Source organism: Astyanax mexicanus, chromosome 7 (assembly GCF_023375975.1).
Source record: "Astyanax mexicanus isolate ESR-SI-001 chromosome 7, AstMex3_surface, whole genome shotgun sequence".
In the NCBI taxonomy this organism is placed as follows: Eukaryota; Metazoa; Chordata; class Actinopteri; order Characiformes; family Acestrorhamphidae; genus Astyanax; species Astyanax mexicanus.
In genome coordinates, this window is record NC_064414.1 from 36,109,843 (window position 1) to 36,121,858 (window position 12,016).

General features: G+C 38.7%; 2 protein-coding genes across 2 annotated transcripts in view; both read right to left on the minus strand.

Annotated features, from left to right (window-relative positions):
- Positions 1–7,551, minus strand: part of eef1a1a (eukaryotic translation elongation factor 1 alpha 1a) — a 48,730-nt gene extending 41,179 nt beyond the window's left edge. Inside the window, exon 1 of the mRNA XM_049481010.1 lies at positions 7,542–7,551. The gene's annotated coding sequence lies outside the window, so the exon portion shown is untranslated. The remainder of the gene's footprint in view (positions 1–7,541) is intronic.
- The window catches only part of rin2a (Ras and Rab interactor 2a), a 59,438-nt gene that overhangs the window by 11,918 nt on the left and 35,504 nt on the right, over positions 1–12,016 (minus strand). The window contains exons 4-8 of the mRNA XM_007252224.4: positions 11,459–11,657; positions 11,031–11,145; positions 9,136–9,208; positions 7,767–7,858; positions 559–1,860 (exon numbers count right to left, since the gene is read on the minus strand). Of these exons, the coding sequence (XP_007252286.3) occupies positions 559–1,860; positions 7,767–7,858; positions 9,136–9,208; positions 11,031–11,145; positions 11,459–11,657 (1,781 nt within the window). The remainder of the gene's footprint in view (positions 1–558; positions 1,861–7,766; positions 7,859–9,135; positions 9,209–11,030; positions 11,146–11,458; positions 11,658–12,016) is intronic.

Genomic DNA, 12,016 nt, shown 5'->3' on the forward strand with positions numbered 1-12,016 from the left:
TTTTTAATTCTAGCTTTTCCAAAGGGGTTACATTCGTAAGGATAGTTATTTTATGGCTGCAAGATTTTTTTTTATTTATAACCTTGCACTTTTAGAAGAAAAATAACCAAAACTTTAAATGCAAATTGTTTTCAGACAGGACAAGCTATTATTAAACGTTTCGTTCATTTCAAATGAATAAGTGCATGTTTTCTACCTTTTGGCAACATTTATACCTGCTATTTGGACATGAATTTGTGTATACAACCTACCGCACTTTGAATGTAACTGTTTACATACTTATGTGTGTATGTGTTATGCATGCCTATGTGTTATGCACATTACTGGTGGCTTTTACTAAAGGGCAGACCAGAAAACACTGCACTGACTGTAAAGGACTTGAGGTCAGGCAGCTTTTCTTGAAAATGTTCTACCATTTAGATGCAGCTGATTGTCTACACAAACGCTATTGTTTTTGTGTGTACGGTAATTTGCATACACATAACACAGAAAAAATGAGCAAGCACATCTCAAGCTTTACAGTCTATACATATAAAGATTAGTCTGAAGGTCTCTTACCAATCTGGTCCTCAGGGATGAGAGACTCGATTGGAGGGTCGAGCTCAGAGCTCTGCAGCAGGTAGGACTTCATCTGAGTCATGAACTGCCTGAGCGTCTGCAGCAGGTCCAGTCCTGAGGTGTGGCAGCCACGGTTCTCCTGCAAGAAGCTTACATAGTCCTGCACCAGGCAGCCGAAGTAAGTGCCTTTGTCCCGGGATTGCTCTGAGATCCTCCGGATGGCCCTCTTCTCAGGGGTCATGAGCGAGTTGAAGACGCCACTGACCTTACGGAGGTGGCCCTTCAGCGCCCGCTGCAGCACGAAGGCGCCACCACTGTGCCGCTTCTTGGATTTGAAGGGTGGTTCCATGCTGATCTCCTGGTCACTCTCTACACTCACACCAAAGTCTTCCTCTTCCTCCTCCTCTTCCTCTTCCTCCTCTTCCGGGCTGCTGTCACCTCCTGCTCGGTTGGTTCTGGAGGGGCTTGTGCCAGCTGCTGGTAGTGAGAAGCTGTGATTAAAGTCCAGAGAATCGGAAGATGTAGAGGAGATGCTTATGTCACTAAGGCGCTCCCGTCCAGAGGGACTGCCACTGCTCTCTGTCAAGGCTGCGTTCCTCAAGGACAGCTTGGCCAAACTGAGCGACACAGCTTCCTCGATGGTTTCGTCCTCCAGTGCCAGGTGGCAGCGTTGGCCTTCTGCGTCGGGTAGGTTGGGAGATCTTTTGTTGCGAGATGAAGGTGTGGGGATGGGCGAGCTGATCTTCTTTGGGGGCGAAGATGAGGGTGAGAAGGAGCCAAAAGAGGAGCCAAGACGTCCCAGCAAGCCACCTTTCTCCTGCGGTGTTTTGATCCAGCTCACGGCCGTGCTGGGCATGCTGTTTTGCTTGCGTGGCAGAGCTGGTCTGCGTGGGATAGTGCGAGGTGGAGGTGGACGTGGTGGAGGGGAACGTGGTGTGCTCTTTGCTCTGCCAGCCTGTTCTGTGTTAGCGTCTCGACAAAGGACGTCGGTGCCGTTTTGAGGGCTTGCGCTGCTTGTGTCAAGTGGAAAGGAGCTGGTGCTTTTGTCGTCAGAGACAGATGAAGGTTGAGTCGTGTCAGAGCGATGCGTCTTTAGGAAGAGAGGGTTAATGAAGCACAATGCTCCATTAGATTGGCTACACTCCAGCTGAGACGGGCTGCGAGTGCGCAGGATGGGTGGAACCTCGTCTTTGGGGGATGTCTTCGGCGTCTCCTGCTTCAGTCTCTGCGGTGTATTGTCTGGAGGAGTTCCATCAGACAAAGAACTCTTCTTCTTATGGCACAACTCGGAGTTCCAAAACTCTATAGAACAAGGAAAAAGTTAAATGTATGATGTATAGTAGAAATGAAGAGTGTAGAAGAAATATCTTAAGTAAAACACAAACAATGCTTAAACATCTGTTAAATCATCTGCTGGTTTTCTAAAAGCATTAAAGAACACTGTGAACACAATACCGAGCACTTATGAGTCATATAACTTCTCAGATAAACTCCCGCACACGCAATTGCCCAACAAAAAACGTCAGGAAGTCTTAAAAGTCATACAGCAAACTAAGAGTGAAAGAAAGAATTCAACAAAATGTTTTAATTAAGAAAGAGACAAAACTCACCAGAGTTAAAAAAAAATAAGAGTTATATCCCACACTCCTCTAGAAACTCCTGTGTCTGTCTCTGTTTCCAAAAGCCTGACTAAGAACACCTCAGATGTGTGCGCCTGAAACTTCCAATCCAATACTGTGAATGAGTTGTGCGGTGACGGTGACACACACTCAGACCAACACCCACTGCATGGCGTGAGTCTTGTATGCTAATAAGCAGGTGGGAGGAGCACAGCCACTGTAGCTTTCTGTTCCCACTTCTCCTCACTCAAATATTCATTCTGCCGCCCCTTCAAATACTTTCCACTCAATCTTTCTTCTCTTTTCCTTCACTGGGTTAAATTTTTGTCAACAGGAAAACCAACAGATAAGCACAGAAAACTATAGAAAAATAGATTATTTTCTAAAAGCACAAACTATGACCCTCTTTGTTATTGCTGACAGTCTGTTTTCCAGTCAGTTCCAGCAGTGAAGCAATAAGTAGGACAGGCTTGGTCATGCTGATTCTTGAGAAGTTACATATCTGAGAAAAGAGTAGGTTTTTAACAAACCTGAACACACATTCAAACTGTTCATTCACTTTCTCGCACACACAGGTAATAACCCAATGAAGGAAACATAAAAAAAATTTTTTTTGAATAAAATAATAAAAAATATGACCCTGAGGCAATGGCCTTCTTGGTAGACAATTCTCACATTAGATTATTTACATTAGATGCTGATATTTGGAAACCCTTATTAATGTTTGATGATGATGATATGTAAGCAGATGGCCTTTATACCGTAACCAAGCTTTATATGGACTAATGCATCATATTAATACATCTAGGGATATTGGTTTAATAAATTCTGATATATCGAAATAATGTGCTATTTTGTTACTGCATCCATACAAAAACAACAAAAAACTATTGTTTTTCATGATGAATTTACATACAAAGTCTGGTGGCAGACAGTAGGCTATTTTTGTTTTGTGTTAAAACCCCAACTACCTCTACTACTGTACTCTGTTGTTAGATCCCACTTTAGATCCCATGACTGAATAAATAGTCAATTTGTCTTAAACTCATATTTTATAATTATGATAGTGTTTTACAGTATGACAGTTTTTCAAAAAATTGATTTAAAAATCGCTTTGCTTACAGTTTCACAATACACATATGATATACTGAATAGTAACCCCTGTTTTGTGATGCATGTCGTATCTTGCCATTACACAGCCTTGTTGAATATTGGGTTGGTCTTTTATGATACAATGACCAAAAATCCCAAAACTTTCCCTGACCCGAATACCTAATACTGTATTTGTTTTTTTTTTTTCCTCAACATTTTCCCCACTCTCACAGCAGTATTCTCACTCTCTTTTTTTCTCAGCTTTTTCCTCTTTTTGTCCTCAGTTCACCCTGGTTTGTCCCAGTCAGAGCAGTCAGCCAAACTGAAATATGACCACCAGGACCTAATGCATGAAGTTCATCGTATCCTCTAGGTGGGGCTGATTTTGGAAGCGATCCTGGTGTAGAATTTCCAGGCCCTGCCCTGCTGGGAGCTGTGCTCATATGGCTTGAGTTCTGCAGGCCTCCATTATACAACAGATGTGCATAATGCATCACTGGAGACTGGGAAAATCCTCCTAGGAAAGTGCTGAGACTTTGCTTTGGGGTGATGTGTGGCTGAATGTTTTGGAGAAGGGAGGTTGGTATTGGGTTAGAACTATGCTTCATCCATTTTGTATGGTAATAAAATGAATTCCTCTGCAGGACAAGGAGGTGATTCATTTATCACTTGCATAAACAGCAAAAAGGGTGGAACAGAATTGTTGAACATTCATTATTTAAAATGTGAATAACTAAGGAATTACAAAGTACACATTGTAGTATGATATTTATTCCTAGAGTTTTTTTTTGTTAGTATTATTTTTAATCAAGCTCTTTCCAGCATGGATTTTCACACAGGTGAAATAACAGGTGCTGCAGTGTTGAATAACACTTCCCCCCATTTATTGCTATTAGTCATATGGCACACAAACCACACACACACGTCAAATCAAGCGTTGTATTACAATCCAGACTGTTATTTTACGCACAAGTCTCATTCTAACAAGAGATACACTGACAGAATCTCACCTGATAGCCCAGAGCTATACGCAATAAATATATATGTCTGAGACAAATTCTGTCAACATCATCAGACATCACCAGCATGTGCCGCCCATATGAGCGGCACATTTGATTCTGACATGAGCAGCTGCGACAGTGACGTGCGTTCACACACAAACACACACACACAGCAATGTCTCAGCTCACACTCTCCATATGGCTCTGCCTTCAGAACAAACGACCTGGCTAATGCACTTGGATGAGTTTAGGAAGCAGAATGCAGTGAGGAAGTTGTTCATTTAAGATAATTAGCGTATTAACCAGCTTGCACGTACAGTAAATACATCAACACTTTAGAAAGCAGCCAGCAGCCAGAAAGCAGATTTAGCTATAAATGCAACATACAGCTCTGGAAAAAAAATTAAGAGACCACCTCAGTTTCTGAATCAGTTTCTTTGATTTTGCTATTTATAGGTATATGTTTGAGTAAAATGAACATAGTTGTTTTATTTCATAAACTACGGACAACATTTCTCCCAAATTCCAAATAAAAATATTGCAATTTAGAGCATTTATTGGCAGAAAGTGAGAAATGGCATAAATTACAAAAAAATCACAGCTTCCAGACCTCAGATAACGAAAAAAAAAACTATTTTACATTCATAAAGATTTAAAAGTTCAGAAATATTTGGTGGAATAGCCCTGTTTTTAATCACAGTTTCATGCATCTTGGCATGTTCTCCTCCACCAGTCTTACACACTGCTTTATGCCACTCCTATTGCATAAAAAATATTCCAGAGGTTTTCATAATTTTCCAGAGCTGTATCCTATTACTGTCAAACAAAATGGCAACATAACTAAAACCATTAACAGAAACCAAAAAATATTTTCTTAGTAATTGTGCAGCATTTCTATTGGTCCACTTATCATGAAACTTATACACATTGCAAAGATTACTTGCATGATTTACATTACAAAAATGGACAACAGAAGAAAAAATATTATATGTCCAACAGCAATGATACAGTATAGTATAGTCAGTTACCAAACAAGCTACTTTATTTTACTTAATAATTTATTTAAGAATATTTCTTATACTCTTAAACTATATTTTCACCATTGAAAAAAGGCTGTGTAGTTCAAGACTAGGCCTAATCCCATAACCTCTGTCTTTGTAACTGCACAATATGTCTACAGTTGTGTAGACAACCCTTCTACTCAGTGAATCCCACTGCATTAAGGTGAATCCACTGTTGACACTCATGTTCAATACACATAATATATAGAATAAATTTCCACAGAAAAGCAAAAGCAAAAACCAGTAGAAAGGGATGCTCCTGAGAAGCTGCACTTGAGCTTAAGGTCACCAGGCCCAATGCCAACATCCACTAAACTGATGCAACATCTCCCATCATTGGGCTGTGGATCAGTGGAACTGTTCTCTCTGGAGTAAAGAACATCTGCACAATATCTCCAAGATAGGTTAGACACTGCTTGTAATCAAATCTAAACGCGTCCAACATCAGTACCTGATCTCACTAATCTAAGCAAGCAAGGTTCCAAAATATACTAGAATGCCTTTTACAAGGGGACAAACTCCCTATTAATTCTAATGAATTTGCAAGAATTTGAGTTCCTGGCTGATAGCACATATATATCAGAAAAGGGAATGTAAATATAACTAACTATATTTTTAGTATGTTGCTCCAAATGTTACAGAAAATATCACAGCTTTAAAAAGTTTTGATGTACCGTGTTTTCATGTCTCTTATTCATCTTATTGGCTCTACTGACCAAATAAAAGCACTTTGCATGGTGTGTCATTCTCAGCACTTCAGCAACACTGCTGGAGGTTTTTAATATCCCAGTGTCACCACTGGACAGATAATATTTCACCAACACAGAAATATCCAGCTAATAGTGTCCTGTGCCCACTGATGAAGAACTAGAGGATGGCATTACAAACTGTGCAGCAACAGATGAGCTTCTGTCTCAGACTTTACATCTACATGGTGGAACAGCTTGGTAGGAGTGTCTAATATAGAGTGGACAGTGATTAAAGTGGACACAGTGTTTAAAAACTCCAGCAGCGCTGCTGCACTGTGTCTGATTCACTCATACCAGCACAACACACACCAATACAATAACACACCACTCTGAAATGTCAAAGAGTGTCAATGAAGTGCTTAGATTGACCCACGAATGGACAATGATTATAAAAACAAGAATATGGTCATACAATTATAACTGGACTGTGTAGAATAAGTGAGTTTTGACTCACTGTTCATATCTCTTTTCAAATAATTTTAAAACATGTTAAGTTGTTGTGGAAGATAAAGGTAGATTAGGTACAAAAAAACAGGATTTGTTGCTACCAAATGAAAAATCTATCACAGCATATTATGTTTTATGAATCAATGAAGGGACCAATACAGACAATGAAATATTGAGCATTGACCAATACAGATCCACTACTAAATTTTAAAATGAGCTACTTTTAATAACTCCCTTTAAGATCTTTTAAGAATGCATCTAAATGTAGGCTCTCAAACTCCCTTTCTCTAAATTGCTTTCAAACATTTATTAGACACTTTACTACCCCACAGGAAGTAATACACAGATAAAAACATGACATCACACAGGGTGTGCATGTGCTACTTCAGGATAAATTAGTTATAGGATTGCTCTGGGTTCACACATTTTCAGCTAACAGTAAATATTAGAAGAAGGTTTAGCAATATTTTAAAAAGGATCCAGAAAGATTAGCCTGTGACATTATAGAAATAATGTTCCAGTAATGTTCTGAAAAGGTGTAACACAATAATGGTTTGTATTGTGTTAGTAGAATGTTTCTCAGATAACATTATTAGACAGATAGACAAATGCTAACATTATGGAAAGGTTAAAACATAATATTCCGAAAACTAAAAATTAGCTTGGACAGAAGTGTTCAGTGATGTTGCAGTAACATTACAAGAACGTTAAAAAAAAGGTTCTAAGAACATCCAGAAAACTTGACACACTGAACGTTCTAAGGACATTGACAGTAACATTCAGAAATTGTTAGAAAGTTTTCCCTTTTTTGTCCAATATATAATGTTCTGCTGATATCGGCTGTTAGCACAATACTTAAATTTATAGATTAACTAAAGAAAACTGACAAAACAAAGCACTGAAGAACGCAAGAGAACCGCACTGACTCACAGCCATTAAAAGCTCGCAAACAACAGCCTTGCTTAGTCAGACACAAGTAAATCATTCTGTTTAAGACCTGAAACCTGCTTTAACTGCTGCTGACTCAGTAACAATCCCTATTGCCCCCTAGGCCAAGAACTCTGAACTTTCTCTACTTAATGTGCAACTAAATTCTCCTAGTTTTAGTTCATTTGGTTTGTTCTGCAATCATAACTGGTGAAATGTAATACTTTGCATTGGGTCAGTGACCAACAGGCAAATAAAAAATATCCTGAACAATAAACATGCAGTCCAAGTAAAGTTTTACAGGCTCCTCACCTATTCCCAACTTGGCAACTTCCTCGAGATCCGAAGGAGTCTTTGCAGAAGAAATGGCCTCAGGAAGCTTCAAAGTGAAAGGAAGAACGTCCCTATATCAGAAAAAAGCACACATAAGCTAGGGTAATATCATTAAATCACTATAACTAATGATCTGAGAAGCAGCACTTAAACCTGAACTTTCTTTAAATCTCTTCAAAAGGCTGAGAAACAAAGAATCAAATGCAGAGAAACAAAGAAAGAGAGTCACTGGTCTAATAGAGTCTAGTGCTGCCGCTGCAAATCTCAGCATGTGGGTGAGGCAAGCAGACAGAGGGCTGTGTTTACCCACAGACTCCATTACGTGGCACTGACAAATACGCTGCTTTGGCAAGAGAAAGGAGACTGTAGAACTGGCAGCAGCACAAAATAAAAAAGGGCCTTCAGAGTATAATAAACACACAAAGAGAAAAAGACATAGTACAGCATCAAAGGGGCCACTTCTCTTTATTTCCAGACACATAATCCCTTCTGTCCTGCGGTTTCAGTTGCTTTTTTGCTTTGTAGCTTTGTAAGACTGGAGCAAGAAGTGAATGGTGTTAATCCAACAATATATATATATATATATATATATTTATATATATATATATATATATATATATATATATATATATATATATATATATATATTAGCCATGGAAATTTGATGTCAAGTTCAACTTAACATCAACTTACACTTATATTACAAATTTGTATGATTAACACAAAGCAAATGAAAACCAAACTATTTTGAGAAACAAATACATAAAAATGTAAGTGCACTGTTACATAGAGCAATGTGTTTATCTACTAAAAGCCAAAACCTGTGTTGTACTGTTAAATTTGCTATATGGATGTCCTAAAAATACAACTTGTGGACTAGAAACAGGGTAAACTGTAACACTGTGTGAGTTACTTTCCATTTTGGAAAAGGGAAGGAAGGTCAGACTTTCAGCAAACTGTTTATTTTTGCACACAAGACTATTTTAACTAACGTTTATTTTAAGCTGCTTTTGCAGCCTACTTTAAAGACTGGATTGACTGGTCAAGTTGTTGCTGGTCATGTTGCGGGAGCAGGTCTTAGACAGAGGCCATAAACAAAAGAAGTTGTATTAGGAAACTGCATAGTAACAAAGAACTGATTAGAGGCTGATGAGCAAACAATGTCTTCCAGTTAAATTAATGTGCTTATATTCTGCCTTCTTTTCAAAGACGAAATTCTTTTATGCACCTCGTGTTTGTTCTGGATATTCTATCCAGTCCACACATGCACATTCTTCATCCAAGACGTCATGCATTACAGTATACTTCCCTCCTAATGAGAGTTATTTAGTGAAAGAGATCCTCTTACCTGCTTATGCAGCAGAAAGCCACCAGACGAAAGAGGTCTGCAAAGCTGATCCCCGAGCCCTCTAGGGAGAAGGCTGAAATGTATACAAACACAAAACGAAAAGCAAGGGTTTAAAAACTGCATGCAACAGTAACTCACAGACAAAGAAGAATTATTTGTAGGTTTTCTACACTGTGGAAATCCACGAATACAGATTCCACTGTATACATTAGACTTCCTTTGCAGGGAGGTCCCTCCTACCCACTGGAATATGACCCAAATAGAGAGAGAGAGAGAGACAGAGAGAGAGAGAAACTGTAAAACTGGTTAATTCAAAACAGATGCTTTTGGAAATGCCTTTTGGAACTACCTTTATCCTACACTGCCTTTTTAAAGTAAAATATAGCAATTGACAAACAGCAGTCTAATTCCACTTTGGAAAATGAGACGCTTTCCCATCTAGCAGCTTGCTGAAGCAGCAGGAGCACACAGGAAGAAGTGACGTCCTGATTGCTACAACATCTGGTGTGAAAAACTGTCAGGAAATGAAGGAAAGCATTCATGTCATATTCAAGGTTTCTTCCTCATCCGTTTACACTGATTTTTTCCACTGCTGCTGTTACAGAGGTCTGCATCTAAATCCTTCTGAAGTCCAGATTTTTTATTATTTATGAAATAAAACATGAATTATGAATTAAAGGTGTATTAAGGAATATTTATACAGTACACGTATGTCATTTTCAGTGAATATCCCCACAGTCTATTGGTTGTTCAAAATCAATCTGTAACCGGGGGATTCCATGCTCACACACAGGACAGGGGGAAGAGAGAGGAAGAGGAAACTGCCTGGTACTGTTTTTTTTTTGTTGCTTAAATCAGATCAGACCAGAACTTAAGGGTTAACATTTATGAACTGTTGTTGATATATACATGCCTATAATGTGAATGAATCAGTTCATCAGTTCCTAAAACAGTATATGTTTGGGTATATGTTATAGGTATATGTTTGAGAAAAATAAACATTGTTGTTGTATTCTATATATATTTATCCCAAATTATAAACAAAAATATTGTCATTTAGAGCATTTATTTATAGAAAATTAGAAATTGTTCAGAAATCTTTATTTGGTGGAATAACCCTGGTGTTTAATCACAGTTTTCATGCATCTTGGCATGTTCTCCTCCACCAGTCTTACACACTGCTTTCAGATAACTTTATGCCACTCCTGGTGCAAAAAGTGATCATCCATCTTCCTCTTGATTTTTAATTTGGTAAAATCAAAGAAACTTATCATTTTTAAGTGGTCTCTTATTTTTTTCCCAGAGCTGTATGTTTAGGCACATCTCCTCTGCAGAGACATTATGAATGAGGAAACCAGTCACTGATTAAAATCTAAATAGAAGTTGTTTTTTTAAGCTAAACAAGGCATATGACTTTTCTTTTGACCTGTGTCTCTTATCTATAGTGTTAGAAATGTATCATTTTAAACAACAGAAAGCACCGAATTCTCCTTAACAACACTAAACAAACACTGAAAACCGCATTAAATGTTTTTTATGAATTCTAATTTTGATGTTTTTTTAGCTTGGTTAATACAACACAATCATTTCACTTTTAAACAAAAGAAAGGCTGATAAAGGACAAAGCAAATGTGTGTGTGCAGTATCACAGAAACCCAGCAGAGTCTGAAGACACTTAGCCATGTAGCCAAATTTAGCTCACTCTCTGAGTCACTGTAGCTTTTGTTACACTTGGCCAGAGATAGTGGATCAATAGAGATTAAAAGAAAAAAAAAAAAAAAAAAAGAGTGGTAAAACCGGACCAGTTTTAAAAATAAGTACCCAGCAGAGGGAAGTGAAAAGCAGAAAAGAGATATAGTGTAGTTGGTAGTACACTGGAATTGGGTGGCACTTACTGTATTGGCTCTCTTTGACTGGGAAGTCCCTCACAGTCAATGCGGTACTGTCGCTGTCCATTCGCAGGGAAATAACCTTCTTCTGGAGCTTAGATGACCTCCTCACCAGGAAGGTCTACGTGATTCACAGAGGTGGGGGGAAAAACAACATTAATTAATTAATTAAATTCTATTAATGCATTAGTATTGCATACATTACTGAATTTTAAGTATGGGGTCACACAGGTCAGGCTGAGCAACATCATGATGCAGCATCAGCACAGATGATGTGCTGTACAGCATCAGCAGTCTAGAAATAATCCTTGCATTAATAAGGCATTTAAAACTCAAACCAAAGGTCAGAGATAACAATTGACAAATACTGACACTTGTTGTTACTGTGACATGACGAACAACGTAGGGTGTGTGTATGCATACAGCAGCCTCACCCCTGGCGGCTGTGCCTCCAGAATGCGAGTTGCGTCGTCATCGCTTAGTGAAAGCAGCAGCCAGACGGAGTGTGTGTGCGTCAGTCTATCGAGAACACTCATGCGCCGGCGCAAAGAGTCATAGCCCGAGTCGCGGACCCCCACGGCACCAGTGCAGACAGACGACTGCAGGAACAGGCCGCTCACCTCACCCTCTAGCCTGCAGAGAGAGGGAGGAACGCACAAATGCAGAAAACTAATTACGTATTTGTTGTCATATACTTAGACATGCCATATCTTGTCAAAAATGAGGAGAGAAATTTGGACAGACACCTATGAACATAACGTATTATGATTGATTTAAAATACACTGTGACAAATTAGCATAATTAAAAACCCAAGCAATGAAAATGGGTTTTATTTGTGCACTGCAGCCTTTAGTAATGAGTATCTGTAAAAAGGGGAAAATGCCTTGCGATTTTAGTGATTGGTGTTTTTTCACAAAAACCTTACACAAAAAACTTCACACTGGCAAATTTTAGTGGCGGTCAATTAGGGCAGGGCAATATTGTAAAATAA